At 34.6% G+C, this 17,937-nt stretch overlaps 1 protein-coding gene across 1 annotated transcript; it reads left to right on the top strand.

Moving 5' to 3' along the window:
• Positions 1 to 5,737: 5,737 nt before the first annotated feature.
• On the top strand, positions 5,738 to 17,373 carry tnfaip2b (tumor necrosis factor, alpha-induced protein 2b). Its single transcript, XM_692747.10, has 11 exons — positions 5,738 to 5,887; positions 7,864 to 8,524; positions 9,213 to 9,324; positions 9,853 to 9,975; positions 10,063 to 10,157; positions 10,265 to 10,357; positions 11,442 to 11,568; positions 13,998 to 14,123; positions 14,737 to 14,892; positions 15,036 to 15,157; positions 17,000 to 17,373. The coding sequence occupies exons 1-11, from the start codon at positions 5,824 to 5,826 to the stop codon at positions 17,160 to 17,162; spliced, it is 1,842 nt and encodes a 613-aa protein (XP_697839.5). The 5' UTR covers positions 5,738 to 5,823; the 3' UTR covers positions 17,163 to 17,373.
• Positions 17,374 to 17,937: the final 564 nt, after the last annotated feature.

The following is a 17,937-nucleotide window of genomic DNA, read 5'->3' on the forward strand; positions in this document are numbered from 1 at the left end:
TGTTGGCATGGGTTTCTCTGGCTGCTCCGGTTTCCACCACAATTCAAAGACATGCGGTGCAGGTGAATTGGATGAACTAAATTATTCACAGTGTGTGTGTATATTTCCCAGGACTGGATTGCAGTTGGAAGGGCAGCCGCTGCGTAAAAGCATATGCTGGATAAGTTGGCGGTTCGGTTTCTCAGATCTCAAATATCTCTCAAGAGTGCCATTCGCGCCCCACCCACCCCCTTTCCTAAACCCAACCAATAGTGTTTTGAAAAGAAAGCCAGAAAAAGAAAAGTCCCCTGGTGTTTATCACGTTTTCAGATTTTACCACATTCTCATCCTGTTATTTACTTGTTTGTTTGATTTTTTTGGCTTCTGTTTTTGTCTTACCCTCTTTTTGGAGCCGTTCTTCATCGGAATCGAACCCCGTCGTCGCTGTAAACTCATTTCTGCATCTTGAGTCACCCGCTGGTGACCTACTCACACCCCAAGTGATACTCACTGCAGAGCCACTTGGGCAGAGCTGAGCTCCATCTCCTCCTTCCTTGCAATTCTTTTACAAGTGATGTCACTGGGGGTTGGGGTTAGGGGTGGGGTGGGGTGGGTGTACGAATTAAAACAGCTTCTAGGAGGAGGAGTCGGAGCTCAAGCTCCCCCTCGCTGCAGCTCAAGTGGCTCTGCGACGAGCAGTGTCTCCAAGCACCTGCAGCTTCTCCACGATGGACGTCCAAAGTTCTCCAGTCTCCGGTGCCTAGACGAACAAAGAAAGTTTGGCCAGAGGATAAATGCAGTATTTAAATGTCATTATTAAACAGTAGCCTAAATGAGGCCTATAACTGCAAAAAAAGTCCACTTTTTGAGAAAAAAATTAACCACCCCTTTCACCAGGCTGGCTACAGCTCTGGATTTAATCATTAGTAACCTTTTATAAAGAAAAACATTGTCATGGGTGAAGCAGTGGCGCAGTAGGTAGTGCTGTTGCCTCACAGCAAGAAGGTCTCTGGGTCGCTGGTTCGAGCCTCGGCTCAGTTGGCGTTTCTGTGTGGAGTTTGCATGTTCTCCCTGCTTTCGTGTGGCTTTCCTCCGGGGGTTGCGGTTTCCCCCACAGTCCAAAGACATGCGGTACAGGTGAATTGGGCAGGCTAAATTGTCCGTAGTGTATGAGCGTTTGTGTGGATGTTTCCCTGAGATGGGTTGCGGCTGGAAGGGCATCCGCTGTGTAAAAACTTGCTTGATAAGTTGGCGGTTCATTCCGCTGTGGCGAGACTAAGCTGACAAGAAAACGAATAAATGAATGAAATCTTGTCATTGAGAACTGTGTGCGAACTGTGACCAATTAATAAAGAATAGTCAATTATTTTCTGATCATAAAAGTAACTTCTAGAAAATTAACATTTGTGTTTTTAGTGGAGACAAATTTATAAATGTACCAAAACATAAACATACAGTTGAAGTGAGAATTAGCCCCCCAGTTTTTTTCCACACATTTCTAAACATAATAGTTTTAATAACTAATTTCTATTAACTGATTTATTTTATCTTTGCCATGATGACAGTAAATAATATTTGACTAGATATTAACTAGGTCAATTAGGTTAACTAGGCAGGTTAGAGTAATTAGGCAAGTTATTGTATAATGATGGTTTGTTCTGTTGACTGTAATGGCGATCTAATTCTTCAAGTTCTTCACCATTTCCATAGGGGCTCGAAACAAAGGATTTGACGCGCAAAACCAAAAACTTGCAATGTAACAGTTTACTTTTTTGTTTGTCGAGAACAACAATAATCAAAATACAAACAAAAGAACTATGTACACTTTATCAAGTTTCGAAATAAATATGATTTTAAAACGGTCAAAAGACTGTTTATCATCAAGCCCCTTCCTTCTTTCTGATAATTTTTTCCAGATGCTTACGCATACATATGACGTATAGCACCACTGAACACATAAAACGTCATGCACACACCATAATATCACAAATAATAATATTAAATACTGCATCAAATGGCACTAACTTTGCATCCCTATACAAACAATACAATATTATAGAAAAATATTACAAAAATAAAAAGACAAATCTCTAGTGCTCTTTATGGCTCTAACATTGACTGTCGAAAAAAAATTGCTTAAAGGAGCTAATAATTTTGTCCTTAAAATGGTTCTATAAAAATGAATAACTGCTTTTATTCTTGCCGAAATAAAACAAATAAGACTTTCTCCTGAAGAAAAAATATTATCAGACATGCTGTAAAAATTTCCTTGCTCTGTTAAACATCATTTGGTAAATATTTAAAAAAGAAATCAAAGGTGGGCTAATAATTCTGACCTCTGTATACTATTCATGCATGAATAATATATGTTTTGTGTATTTCAAACAAATATTATTTATTTTAATAATTCTTTTAAATGGTAAATAATTAGGAAATGATTCCAACAAGCTCTTTATTGTATTAGTTGGTATCTATTCACCAATCATGAACAGACATTTGAACTTTGTGAAATATATAATGACAAAATCCTTAGTCAGCTCTTTGAGTCCTCCCTAACTCTTTTCCCCCAGTACCGGTTAATAGCTTGTTATTGTTTCAGCCACCATAAGATTTAAACCAGGTCAAACTCATTCAGTCAGAGATAAAGAGAGGTCAAGAATTTAATTAATTCTTTTTCCAGTCTAAAGTTACTCACTGTTTCAGCTCAGGCCATCAAATGGTGTCAAAAGAGGAGTGTACTTTCCCCTCATTGGGAATTTCCAATAAAGCAGTGCTCCAGACTTCCAGTAGGCCTACCACTTTAGATATTCCGGATAAAGCAGGGTCAGGACATCCTGTGGATTTTACAGGTATGGACATATAGAAAGGAGGATATGGTGGCAGGATATCTGCATACAGTCAAAGCACTGCTACACGCATTAAACTAACATAAATAAATACATTTAGGAGGTGTTTTTATCCTTAAAAATAGAAACATCATAAGCAATTAATCAGTAACTATACTTTCAGTTCAATGCCATATTTTGGGAGTAAAATATAATAAAAATGGAGATCTATATATAGTGAGTAGCTGTATTTTAAATATTTTGTCAAAAAAAATAATTAAATTGAATTATGGTCTTCATTCATTTATTTTCTTTTCGGCTTAGTCCCTTTATTAATCTGGGGTCGCCACAGCGGAATGAACCGCCGACTATGGTCTATTGTTTTCTTATTTTTTTTACATGAACTTTTTTTTTTTTTACAAGTCAAATGGAAAAAAAAAGCTTACGGCCATATTTTAACTGACACGTGTTTCACCAAATATGTTGGAACATATTTAAAATCACGCAAATAATGCATACATGCGGGAAATGATTCAAAAGTTGTGCCAAAAGAACTATATTTGGTTCCCCAAAGAGCCTTAGTAGTAAACTTTTTTAACATATATATGTTTATTTCGTATATGAGGAACATTTATTAAGCCATGTGCTTATGAAATCTTTTGTGCATTGTAAGAGCTCTTTAAATGTGCTTTATGGAATAATTTGTGTCAAGAAACATTTTATTTTACTTTTTATTTACTGTATGTTCTGTGCATTTTTATTGACAAGTGATCTCTGTAGCCAGCCTGGTAAAAGTTTTTTTTTTTTTTTGGGACTAATTTATTTGCTTAATTGATTCATTTCTGATGTGAATTAATTTTCACAATTTTTGATGTATCGAAAATATTTCCTCAAAATGTAAAAAATCCTATTTTTAAAATGCAAATGTACTTTATATAGAAAACATGTAGTCTGTTGTCATTTACTAGACATAAACTAGCCAGCTCATTCAACTTTCCTCAGAATTTGCCCATTTGAATAAAAACAATTAAAACATAGTAATAATGTAGAGCTTTACGATTTTTTCTAGTCTCTGAAAAATGTTAAAATTCATGGATAACAACAACAAACTAAATTGTATTAAGATTAACTTTAAAGCTGGCAGATTTTTGCCTTTTTATTTGTCTTTTTTTTTTTTTTTTGGAAGAAGAATAAGAAGAAGGTCCAAGATTTAGAATAAAAGTTACTTGTCAAATGTTTATTTTTTTTCTATTTAACAACAGTAGGCCAATAGCAAAAGTTAACTTCACTTCCTTCTATGTTGCCTTTGATGGTTTTTTTCCACAATTTATGATGGCATAGCAGGCAAAACTGGACAAATCAGAAAAAGTGGCAAAAATTCTGGACCAATGGCAAATACTGGACCTTTGTCAGTGGGTGGTAAGTATTTCGAACCACGTCCGAAAGCCCCGTTTTTTTCACTAAATCCAATGTAATAGGGGCATGCTTCAAGCTATTAAGTTAGCCTTTCTTTCTTTCTTTCTTTCTTTCTTTCTTTCTTTCTTTCTTTCTTTCTTTCTTTCTTTCTTTCTTTCTTTCTTTCTTTCTTTCTTGTAGATCGTTTCACCACTTTAAAATCAGCTGTTCATTATATTGGACTTTTGTCATCCAATCAAACATCAATAACTCTGCCTGTGTAGTTTGAAAAATCTCCACTAGGGTGAGGAGAAGCATGACCAATTTCTTCCAAACACTTAAGCAACATGTTCAGTGTTTTTATTTATATGTTTGCCAAGATTTAGGTTCTATACAGAAAAAAGAGATGGCATTTATTAATAAAAGTTAAACATATATTGTAGAATTGCAAGTTTTAAATCAGGATTAAAAAACCATATGTCTGTCTATTATCATCGACTGTGCAGATGTAAAAAAATCAGTTTATTATAATGTACAACAGGTTTGACGTAAACGGAATAGAGCAACCAAAAATCTAAATTGATTTGAATAGGGAAAAATCTATTGGAGTCAATGGTTGCAGGTTTCCAGCTTTCTTCGAATCAACAGAAAAAAAGAAAATCTTAAAGGTTTGAAACAGGTAAAGGATGTGTAAATGGTGACAGCATTTGTATTTTGGGGTGTATTTGTTTCAATGTCTTCACATAGTGGGTTTTACGTGCAGTCAATAAACAAACAAACAAACAAACAAAAAAAAAATTAAGTTAAAATATTATATTGTTCAAGTTTGTAACCTTCAGTATGTTAATTATTTTATTTTTAATTTCATGTTTTAAAGTAAGCTACAATTGCAATGTCCATTGAAATGGACATAATATAAATTAACGAGTGATGGAATTTGTATTGTTTTATTTTATTTGATCTCAATTTGCATATAGAAGCTTAAAGAACAGGTAAAATATACTTTTGTAAAAAAATAATTCTGTAAATGGGAAATTAATTCATATCTGAAGGGGTTAATACACCAGCAATTGTGTAGAACACTGCTGCCAGATTTGCCCTTGTCATATTTTGATAACCTAATCTTGAATGTATTAGTCATAAGGTATCAGATTAAATACTACTTTATTAATTATTATTATTTATTAATTAATAATTATTACTTATTTATTAATTATAAACAATTGAAGGTAAATAATCGAGTTTTTTTTTTTTTTTTTTTGAGTCTAGAATGAGGAGATTAAATCGCTGAGAAGACTTCTTAAAATAGGCTCTTGGCATTTCTCCCACTTCCAGTTTGACTGTAGTATGTAGGCTATGTGTCTGTTTATTTATCCGTCTGTGCTGTGAGTAAACTCGGTCTTCCTTTTCTTAAGTGTGATAAACCAGAGACGCGCACGAGAACTCCTGGATGAATCTTGATGATGTCAGTAGTTTTGCTCCACCTCTCGCAGATGAAGCCTATAATATAAAAAGCCCGTTATGTCCACAAAGCCTTTAACTTGCTGTAGATGAATGAAAGAAGATCTGAACTGTCTTTCTCGCACGCCTCATATCGCGTTGTTTGTTTTCTTTATTAGAAACGATGACGAAAAAGCACGGAGTGTTAAACCTTTTTAAAAAGAATGGCAAAAAGAGCCATTCTCCAGGTAGGACGACTTAACTTTTCATTGAGTCTCCTGTAAAATATGAAATGCCTTAGGCTTGTTTATTAATCAATCAATCATATTGTGACATACTGTGTTATAAAATGTAACCTTATTTTGTAGGTTTATGCAGTCTGCTTGAATTTATCTTAAAGATGCATAAGTAGAAAAAAGTAGCCATTTTAAAGTGTAGTCCATTAGTTAATGTTAGATATGTTTTCTAAATGTTAAACAATACAATTATAACAGTATTACAGTATTTATTCTCCTTTAATAATGTTAGTAAATAAAAATAAAGTTCATTTTTACGTTACCTCACAGTGTTTTGACAATTAAAATTTTAATATTGCCTTAGTAAACGTTTAATTTGGATTAATAAATGCTGTGCAAATATTGTTTACACTTGGCTAAATTTGAGTAAATATACAGTATAAACTAACATGATCTAATTGACCACTAGTTTAAAAGTGTTATTAAAACTGCAATATATAAAGTGTAGGAAACATTTTATTTTAGATTCATATGCCCTGTGCTTGTTTTAGTAGGCTAATAACAGTAAATTACGCATCTGCAATAACCTTACACTGTAAAACCAGAGAAGTACAGTTAACTCAAACTGTTTGAGGAAACCGATTGCAGCAAACCATTTAAGTTTAGAGTACTGAAAACTATATGACTTGACTAGAGAGTCATGCACACAATATTTGTGTTGACCATTTCTGTTGTCAAACTCTTAGAGTATTAGTAACTTAAACAATTTAAGTTCAGTTATCAAATCGCTATAAATTCAACAAATTAAGTCCGAACTATTAATATAGCTACTTGAATGGTTTAGTATTGCTCCTAGTTTTAGAGTTAGGTTAACACAAAGATTACAATTAATTAATTCATAACTCATTAGTTTTGAAATTTGCCTAATATAATCCAGTCGTAAGTTAAAATACCTCTTTTTCACTTAGTGAAATTAACCTTTTTTAAAAATTATAAGTTAAACTAACTTATTTCATTTAGTGATTTTGACTGTTTTAAAGTGTAACCAAATCTATAGCTTACAGTAAGTCCATGCTAAATTATATTACTCAAATTATGCAAATTTTGTTAGAAATTTTACATTTTATTTGTAAACCAACTGAAATTAAACACATAAAGTGCAATAATTAAAAATACTCACATTTTAAGACCTGCTATTTGTGAGATGTATATGTTTTTTTCATTTCATTTTTCATTTAGTTTTATATTTACAGTGTTTTTATTTATATATATATATATATATATATATATATATATATATATATATATATATATATATATATATATATATATATATATATATATTTAATTATTTTTTTCTATCTTCTGCACAACATTTTTTTTCTGCTATCTTTGTGTTATTTTTAAGTAAAGTACTTTGAAAATTAAGTTTTAAAGATGCTACACAAAAAATAAATTGTTTAAAGTTGAATTGATGTAAGTAAAAGTTTTAACTTGGTTGTTTACTTATTTTACTCTGCTTATTTACCTATGTTTACTCTACACTGTAAAACCCATGAGTTAAGGTAACTCAAATCATTTGAGGAAACTGATTGCAACAAACCATTTAAGTTCAAAAACTAATCCTAATGAGTACTGTGAACTTAATCCATTTGAGTAAATGAAGCAATTTAAGCACAGTTAAAACCCAATAAGTTAACTCAAAGCATTTAAGGAAACCGATTGCTACAAGCCAATGTGAGTTTAAAAACCTAATCTGTACAAATACAGTGAATTTACTCCATTTAAGTTGAAGTAATGTGGTATTTAATTAACTCATCACCTTCAACACTGAGTTCAAAACTCTTTTCAAATGAGTAGAATTAACTTTCAGTCAATTTTGAGTTAACTACACTCATTTCATTTGATAAAGTTGACTGTTGGCTTTTACATTGTATATAAACTTCAATGATACACACAAAAATGACACATTATTCTGTGTTCTACAGAGATTCCCACGTTTAAGCAGAATCTGAAAGCGCACCGCTTTGTGGATGCATGCAAGCAGCTGATCCTCAGAGAAGACCGTCTGTTTGTGCTGAAACAGGACGGGATTGGTTCCAAAATGAGGCTGGTGGAGGAAGAGGAAGATTCCGAAGCGAGGCTAGCAAAAGACTATGAGGACTTGCTGGAGTGTGTGAGGCAGACGCTGGAAAACTCCCTGGAGCTCCAGAGCAAAGAGGAGCAGGAGATGTTGAAGGAAGCTGTGCATGCCGTCCTGGAGGAGGAGAAGCAGGACATTCGCTGGGAGGGCTTTCAGGAAAAGCAGAGACCATCATGGAGGCCTAGAAGATGTAAACAGATCCATGAGGCTCTGCTGGAGATGCTGGTTCAGAGGAGGATGGAGGAAGCACCGATAGATTTAAGCATCGATGTACGTTCCTCCATGCAGCAGTCGATCATCTGCAAAGCAAAACGCCTGAAAGAAGACTTGCTGAAAGTTGTGACGTGGGTGAGCTGCTGCTATCCAGAAGAGCTGAATGTGTGCCAGTTTTATGCCACACTGTATCATAAGGCCTTCGCTGCCAGACTGAGAGAAGTGGCAGAGTTCACACTGTGTGATGAAGACTGTGTGCTGATATTGCAGTGGGTGAACCAGGATTACCCCAGGTAAGAGAGACACAGGGTTATGCTGCTTTATTACACTCAAAAAATGACGTTTGCTGCCTGGTTAAATTACTTATTTAAAAAACAACACAATTCTTAAGGTCTTTGTGGAGGCAACTTAAATGTTTTATGTTCAATTTACTTAAATTTGCAAAAAACTATTTCATTAACTTAACTGCATCATAACAGTCTTGTGAAAAGGTTCCATAATATTACAATTACTACAGACTGCACTGTTAAAAATAAATAAATAAATAAATAAATAAATAAATAATAAACAAACAAACAAATAAATAAATAAATGAACAAATTAATAAATGAATAAATAAATAAATACATTTGCATTAAAAAAATGGCAAGTAAAAATGGCATTTTATCACTAAAATGTACAGTAAAAAGTCATTATTAAAATATAGAAATAAATAAATAAATAAATAAATAAATAAATAAATAAATAAATAACCATGTAGTAATGTCAACAACAAAAAATGAAAATAAATAAATTGAAAGTGTCATACAGGGAACTTTGGGGAAGTGAAATTACGATTATTCACCATAAATATTAAGGAATTTCACTGTTTATCAGGTAACAAATATTTACTGTAGCATTGTAACAAGTTTTTAAGTTTTTTTTTTACATTGTAGGTAGCGATGTGGCTTTAAATTAAATATATTTGTTCTTTGTCCACAGCATTCTGAACTGCAGAGAAATAAAAGAAAGGATCGATCAAGCAAAGCTTGATCCGCTGCTTCCTGAAGACCTGCTTGCACCACTGGAACAGCAGTTTCTATCCAACGAGAAGGTTTGATGCTTTATGATTTACTCCATTCATTTATTCATTTTCTTTTTGGATTAGTACCTTTATTAATCTGGGGTCGCCACTGCAGAATGAACTGCCAACTTATCCAGCACATGTTTTTATGCAGTGGATGCCCTGAGCGTTTTTATGGGCGAGCATTCTCAGTAGACATGTAAACTTGCGTCCATATGTCTATACAGTTACATATAAACATGATCCTTTAATCACTTTATTCTGTTGAGCACAAAATAAAATAGTTTGAAGAATGTTGGAAACCTGTAACCATTGACTTCCGTAGAACACTATGGAAGTCAATGGTTACAGGTTTTCCACATTTTACAATATGTTCTCTTTTGTGCTCAGAACCAAATATGGTCAAGGATGAGGTAAATTATGAACAAATAGTAATTTTTGAGTGAACTATCCCTTTAAGTGTCCCATTTGTTAAAATAGGCAATAAAAAGTGATTAATACATCACAATTCTCCAAACAGCCCCTTTAAAGCTTCGATTTCAATTTGCTTTTCACCAGAGGGAAGTGAGCAAATGCCTCCACAATATTCTGGACAGAGAAGAAACAGCCTGGAGGGATGGGAAGCTTCCACAGCTGATGGACCAGGTGTACTGCTGTCCTCAGGCCATCGATGTGATCCAGGTAAGGAAGAAAACTATGGATCAATCTTTCAATTTCGTTCTATAATGAATCATTTAGTAACATTTTTTTTTTCTCATTTCTTCCTAGTTCTTTCACAGACATGTAGAGTTCACTGAACAGGTGCTTGGTGATAAGACAAAAGCACGGAGGATCACTTGCCAGATGAGCAATTTTCTGAAAGAGTAAGCATTTAGTTAAGCTGTTTAGTTTCATATTAATTTCTGAACATAATTTATAAATATATCTGTGGACAAAATCACTATAATCAACTCAATTTATGTCTATACAGTTACAGAGCTTTTCATGCTAAAGTCATTAAGAGCAAGCAGCCCAACACTGAAGTCGTTTTGATGGTCAACCTCTCATATCTTATACAGTGCAGGTACGTATCATCTACAGTTGAAGTGATAATTATTAGCCCCCTTGTTTATATTTTTCCCAGATTTCTGTTTAACGGAGAGAAGATTTTTGTCAACACATTTCTAAACATAATAGTTTTAGTAACTCATTTCTAATAACTGATTTATTTGATCTTTGCCATGATGACAGTAAATAATATTTGACTAGATATTTTTCAAGACACTTCTATACAGCTTAAAGGCTTAACTAGTTAATTTAACTAGGCAGGTTAGGGTAATTAGGCAAGTTATTGTATAACGATGGTTTATTCTGTAGATTATCGAAACAAAAAATAGCTTAAAAGGGGCTAATTATTTGGACTTTAAAATGGTTTAAAAAAATTACAAACTGCTTTTATTCTAGCCGAAATAAAACAAATGACACTTTCTCCAAAAGAAAAAACTTTATCAGACATATTGTGAAAATGTCCTTGCTCTGTTAATCATCATTTGGGAAATATTTAAAAGGTTATTATTTTAAAAAGGTAATGATTCGCACTCAATTGCTTCGTACTGTTTTTATTTTATATTTTTCTTACATTTTACGGGTGATTAAAAGACAGACGTTTCGGCACAAAGCCTTCCTCAGTGTGTGACACAATTCTTCAACTCCACCCTTTTATCTCATAGTCAATCACAATGTGCAATTAATTAGACCGTCAGTCTCATTTCATTATCCATTAATCACACAATAACTTATAATCTCCACAGCAATAACAATAAACAATCTTCACATTTCCGACCTCACTCTACAGAGATAAAGTGCATCAACTATATCATTAATCAGGTGTACATCATTACAATAAAAATCCGACAGCTAACATTAAAAAAAAAGTTTACATTTGACAATTACTCAAGGATTAAAAAACACAAATCTTACCTTCACCTCTACCCACATAACCAATTATACAAGAGACATTTACCCTCAAGTTAAATTTAAATTAAATATTTAAAAGTAAAATAAAAATCAAAGGGGGCTAAAAATTCAAACTTTATCTGTATATTCAACTAAAAAAATCAAATCGACCCTTTTTGAATGTGTGCTAAAAGTCTTTTCCCTCTCTACAGGGACTACATAATAAAGAATGCACATCTGTTCCCTGAAGATGTCAAGACAGATTGCCTGTCTTTACTGACCGGTATGACAGAAAGCAGCCACTGCTACTTCACTTCTAACATGCACAGGGAGATGAAGGTAAATGAGTTTTTTCTTTCATTTTTTCCCTTATATAATGCATTGATACATTGTATTAAATTGTTCTCACAGATATCTACATAGATGCATGTTGCTTAGGTCAGTGCAAAAATTCTTTAGAAATGGTCCAAAGTCTATTTTCAAGCCAAGGAACTGGCCCGAGTAGAAAACACTGTTAACAATATCCTGTAGGATCTAGTAACCTACTGGCAGCAGTTTACCAGTAACTTATTGTAAATCAGGACAGCAAAATTACTTAATTTACATTTATAGCACCATTTATCTAGCTGTTAGAGCAGGGGTCACCAATCATGGTGCTGGAGGGCCGGTGTCCCTGCAGGGTTTAGCTCCAACTTGCCTCAACACACCTGCCTGGGTGTTTCAAGTATACCTAGTAAGAGCTTGATTGGCTTGTTCAGGTGTGTTTGATTAGGGTTGGGGCTAAGACCTGCAGAACACCGGCCCTCCAGGAACAAGTTTGGTGACCACTGTGTTAGAGCTTAGATAAGGCCCAAAAAATTAAACCCGGCCCTACCCGAGCACATGCACCTTGTGTCTGAGCCCAACCCGTTCCAACACATTAACTGTAATCATGAGCCAGAGCCCGATTTCTTTCATTCATTCATTTTTTTTTACTTAGTACCGTTATTAATAAGGGGATGCCACAGCGGAATGAACTGCAAACTTATCCAGCATATGTTTTACGCAGTGGATGCCCTTATGGCAGCAACCTATCACTGGGAATCCCGATTTAAACCGGACTATTTTGTAATGTGTGGGCGGTTATACATTCTCCAATACAACTCTGAGTTGTTTGAACTACAGAGATTAGTTTAGATTTATCTTAATGAATAATGCAACAAGGACGAAGAATGGAAACTGCATTGTTTGTTTATTCAGAATGAATCGTAACACAAGAGGACCATGGAGGCTAGCTATTATTCTTCCTGCCATGGCAAGCCTGCTCCATGTGTCTGTTCATTGTGGAAGTCCCTGTTGTTTTTTTGCTATCACATCTTTCTTTTAGAGGTTTTTGGCTGCACGCAAATGCAGTGCATCAGTGCGGAGTGTGAGTAAAGCTGAAGCAGCAGTGCTGTGATCATTTCGGCTTTGGGTCTTTTTTTCACGCTCAGTTAAAGTGACAGTGCTTTGATAATGACTAAAACACATTGAATGACAGTAAAAAGTAGCGATTTTACCCAATAAATGCATCGATAAGATCCACTGATTTTTATGGACTGATTTTTATGGATTCTAAATATGCGCTGTGCACGCGCTTCAGCTCTGCTTGCACATGCGGTGTGAATGTGTGTCAGTGGAGGAGATGCTGCGTATGCTTGCGTTTTGACCTTATTTGGAAGGATTGTGAATATTAATGAGCTCCGCTCTGATGCTCCAGCAGCTCATGTCAGTGTCTGACGTACTCTGAAATACACACCTGCAAAATAAACATTCTTAATTGAATTTTTAAATATTTTAATATAGATTTGGTGGCATATTGCTTCAAAAAAAATCACATTAAGTGGTGAGGGGTTTGACACAATGCACAAATGTGCATTAAAGACTTCAGTAGTTTACATGTGCACATTACAAATGTGCATGTGTCTATTGAATCATGGTGAATGTACACTGCAAATTTCACAATTTGCACATTAAACCAACAAAGATACAATGGAATACATTTAAAATTGATATATCTCTGCTATAACTGCTCCTTTAATCTTGCTTAAAGCCATTTTCAAAATAAAAGTTCCACATACAGTAATACAAGCTTAAATACACCAAATCTGTAATTTTACAGTTTATTTCAGGCAGCTGGGGTCATTAAGTTAGACATTAAATAACAGAAATCTCTTTATTTAAAATTCTGGTAAATTACTGTAATTCAACCTCTGTTTTTTTACAGTAAATTTCTGTAATTTAACAGCTGTTTTTTTGGAAATAAACCATACAATTACAGATTTTTTTACAGTGTAAACGTAAAAACTTTTTCACCAGGAATTGTACTGAACTCTTATCATTCAGTTTTGCCTAGGTATATCCAGATTTTCAATCTATAGTACCTTTAAACTATTAGCATAAAACGCTATTTGGACTAGAATGCATGCACTGATTTAAAAAAAAAATAATAATAATAATTCTTAAGCTGCATTATGCTCCTTATGGCTTCAAATGGCCTCGATCCAAGACCACAGCATTTTCATTGTTTGGGAAATCCTGCTGTGAGGTGATTTATTTTGGCAGTAAATAGACTCATCTGGGCAGCAATACCTTTTTCCATTGTATATAAAAGGCTGCAGTATTACCGTTTATTAACTACTACCCAAGTTCATACAAGAGAGCTACATAAGTAGTTGCTCTAGCATACAGTATCTACAAATCTATGGAAATTAATATTAATTTTTTTTAAAAAAAATCTGTTCCTGCAGGACTTGTACAGGAAAGTGGGCTCCAATGAGTGGCTCAAGAACAGCAAAGGTGTATGTGAGAAGCTGCTTGCAAAGCTGGACAGACATATTCAGAAATTCAACAACTTGGACAAAACTTGTTGCCAGGTATGAAAAAAATTGGTTAAAAGAAGATTGATTTTTTTTAAATCAGAAAGTGAGTGAGACATTGATTGATTGGTCACTATAATTCAGTCAAAATGTATACATTTGCAACTCATCCTTATCATATTGATTGATTGATTGATTGATTGATAAAGCCACGGTCACACTGTACCCCCCCCCAAGACTCAAGGCAGCAGACTGGAAATGCTAGCAGGACTTGTGCAACAAGTTTTAGAGCTCACTACATTGCAAAGTCCAAGCTTGGTGAACTCTGACCTGTGAAATCACATCACATGACTTTGTGAGACCAATCAAAGATCAAAACATGACTTCTCTTTACAGAAACTTAAAATATAAACCAATCAATTGATTTTTTTTTTTTTTGTCTAATCATCTTGTTTATTCCCGCCCCTTCCCACAGCACTATATGACAGAGTTTTGCAAGCTCAAACTCTAGTGTGACTGCGGCACTAGTCAGACAAAAGATGACTTATGTGCTAATAATAATAGATAATAATAATAATATAATAAATGATAATAATAGCTCCATTTTATAGTGATTGTTTGGTTGACTGATTGATTAGTTGGTTGATTTGTTTGCTTGTTTGATGATTAGGAGCTGCTGGGTCGGATACATAAGGAGTTTCTAGCTGAATATATACGGAAAATGATGAAGCAAAAGATCAAACTTTCCAATAAAGAACAGCAACAGTTGGCAGCATCAGCCCTCTGCTTCAACAGTGAACGCATACATACTTTCCTCACTTCAGCTGTAAGTACTCACCAAAACAAGTGCATCAGACATGCCATGTATCATTAAAATAACAGTTTAGCATTCATACATTACAGAAATATTGACCTAATAAACAAATATGTCGGTTACATCATGACATTATTCTAATGCTTTATTTCCAGGGTTCAAACATGGACTGGTTGAAAGACATTCTTCCCAAGTTAGCCGGACTGCTGAAACTTCAGGATCCAGACAGTGTGAAGTTAGAGCTGGTGAATCTGATGAGAGCTTACCCTGACCTCAGGTATGTCAGGTTCTGGTGTGCCACTGTAACAAACATATGTGTTAATTAACAGTATCTGTTTTGTGTTATTCACTAGGTGATTTTATGTTGGATTATGGGAAACTTATCTCTTTTTTCTCAACTTTTAATGTAAACAATTCTACTTCACAGTATAACAAAGGGCTTTTTATTGACATTTTGCTACTTTGTATTATATTATGTATAAAAAATTATATATACACTGTAAAAACATCCTGGTTGCCTTTAACTTTTACCCTGAATCAAATTTACCTTATGAGTCCATTGAACTTATATGATGTTAAACTTACTTGAAACAGCTTGCGCAACATACAAAATTAAGCTATAACATGATTAACTTAGTTTACTAAGTTACAATGGCCTAAAAACATATGCTGTCAGGACTACTGTAATTGAACATTGCAGTACAGTGAAGAGAGTCTGAAGTCTGCAGTTTTTGTACCATAATATCCAACACCACAGTAGACAATGCATCACTTAACTATTAAATATGTTAATAAATATCACTTTTTTTTAACTTTTCAAGGTTAAAAGTTATTGGGAAAAAGATTAAGGTCCTAATATGTGATTCAAAAGCATAAATAGACCAAAAGAAAAAACATAAATCACAAAATATGGAAAACTGGTCATTTATAGATATTTTTTATAGTGTACAGTATATACTCACCGGCCTCTTTATTAGGTATACCTGTCTAACTGCTTGTTGCCATCACATGGCAGCAGCTCAATTTACTTAGGCATGTACACATGGTCAAAGCGATCTGCTGCAATATAAACTGAGCATCAGAATGGGCAAGAAAGCTGATTTAGGAGACTCTGAACGTGGCATGGTTGTTGGTGCTAGATGGGCTGGTCTGGGTATTTCAGAAACTGTTGATCTACTGCGTTTTTCATGCACAACCATCTCTAGGGTTTACAGAGAATGGTCAGAAAAAATATCGGCAGTGAACGACAGTTCTGCAGGCGCAAATACCTTGTTGATGCCAGATGTCTGAGGAGAATGGCCAGACTGGTTCCAGCTAATAGAAAGGCAACAGTAACTCAATTAACCACTCGTTATAACCGAGGTATGCAGAAGAGTATCTCTGAACGCACAATACATTCAACCTTGAAGCGAGTGGGCTACAATAGCAAAAGACCACACCGGGTGCCACTCCTGTCAGCTAAGAACAGGAAACTGAGGTTACAATTCACACAGACTCACCAAAATTGAGCAATAGAAGATCGGAAAAATGTCGCCTGGTTCCAAGGCATGGATCCATCCTGCCTTGTATCAACAGTTCAGGCTGGTGGTGGTGGTGGGGGATATTTTCTTGGCACACTTTGAGCCCATTAGTACCAATTGAGCATCATGTCAACACCAAAGCCTACCTGAGTATTGTTGCTAACCATGTCCATCCCTTTATGACCACAGTATACCCATCTTCTGGTGGCTACTTCCCGCAGGATAATAAACCATGTCATAAAGCGCGAACAATAACAATGAGTTCATTATACTCAAAAGGCCTTTACAGTCACCAGAGCTCAGTCCAATAGAACACCTTTGGGATGTAGTGGAATGGGAGATTTGCATGATGGATGTGCAGCCGACAAATCTGCAGCAACTGCGTGATGCTATCATGTCAATATGGACCAAAATCTCTAAGGAATATTTCCAGTACCTTGTTAAATCCATGATATGAAATATTAAGGCAGTTCTAAAGGCAAAACGGGGTCCAACCCGGCGCTAGTAAGGTGTACCTAATAAAGTGGCCAGTGAGTGTATGTATGTAAACAATGAATGCTGCATTTTCCTAATTTCTGATCTCTTTTTTTTTTTTACAGTGAGCGTCATATTTCTGCTTGGCTGAAACTTAAAGGAAATCTTTCTCCGTCAGACCTGAAGATGATCCTGAAAAGCGTCGCTTGCAGCCAAGAGGAGATGAGTGGAAATCAGGACTTGCTTGATTTTAGCAAGAGCTTTTTTTCCATAGTGAGGATTAAATGAATTGCGCTTCTCAAAAACATTGCTTGTGTAAATCCGCTTGCTATTGTAAAATTGCTTGTACCTTTTTTGTAAATATTTATGTTTTTTATGTGGAACTAAAAATGTCAAATCAACAATTATATATACTTCATTTTTGTTTATAACAATATCCTACTCTGTGATACCATTGTAACGTGATCAAGAAAAATAAACCTCAGGGAATTCACGGCAATAGTCTCATGTTATTGGTACCAGATAATTCCAGTGAATCTGAATTGCTGTTATGAGTAATGACGGGAAACGCTGGATTATGGGAAAGCCTGTAAAAGCTGTCTGCGAACAGGATATGGTGTGATTGGTTCAAGTGGTGCTACAAGTTACTGGTAGACTAAGGAAACACACCTTCTGTCACAATGGATGCAATTCCTGCAGAACGCTTGTAATGAAGATTTCCTGACAGGCTGTATCCTCTACATGAACAAAGGATGTAGTTATAGTGTGCACATGTTTTTACCTTCTGCTTCCTATATCCTTGAAAACGAACTGTCAATCAACCATATGTAGCTAATACCACAACAAATTCAGTGTTAATGCATAGAAATAGACGTTCAAAGACTCAAAAAGAATTATTTATCTTCAACTGAGGTCTTGTCCTGGGTTTAAATGACCATGCATTTTTAAGAGTATAGGAACTGATAACATTGTAATTACTTTAATAATTGTTTACATTATTTTTTAATTATTATTATTATCTCTATTTTATTATTATATACTTGTATTTTGCATATTGAAATGT

Source organism: Danio rerio, chromosome 13, assembly GCF_049306965.1.
Source record: "Danio rerio strain Tuebingen ecotype United States chromosome 13, GRCz12tu, whole genome shotgun sequence".
Taxonomy (NCBI): domain Eukaryota; kingdom Metazoa; phylum Chordata; class Actinopteri; order Cypriniformes; family Danionidae; genus Danio; species Danio rerio.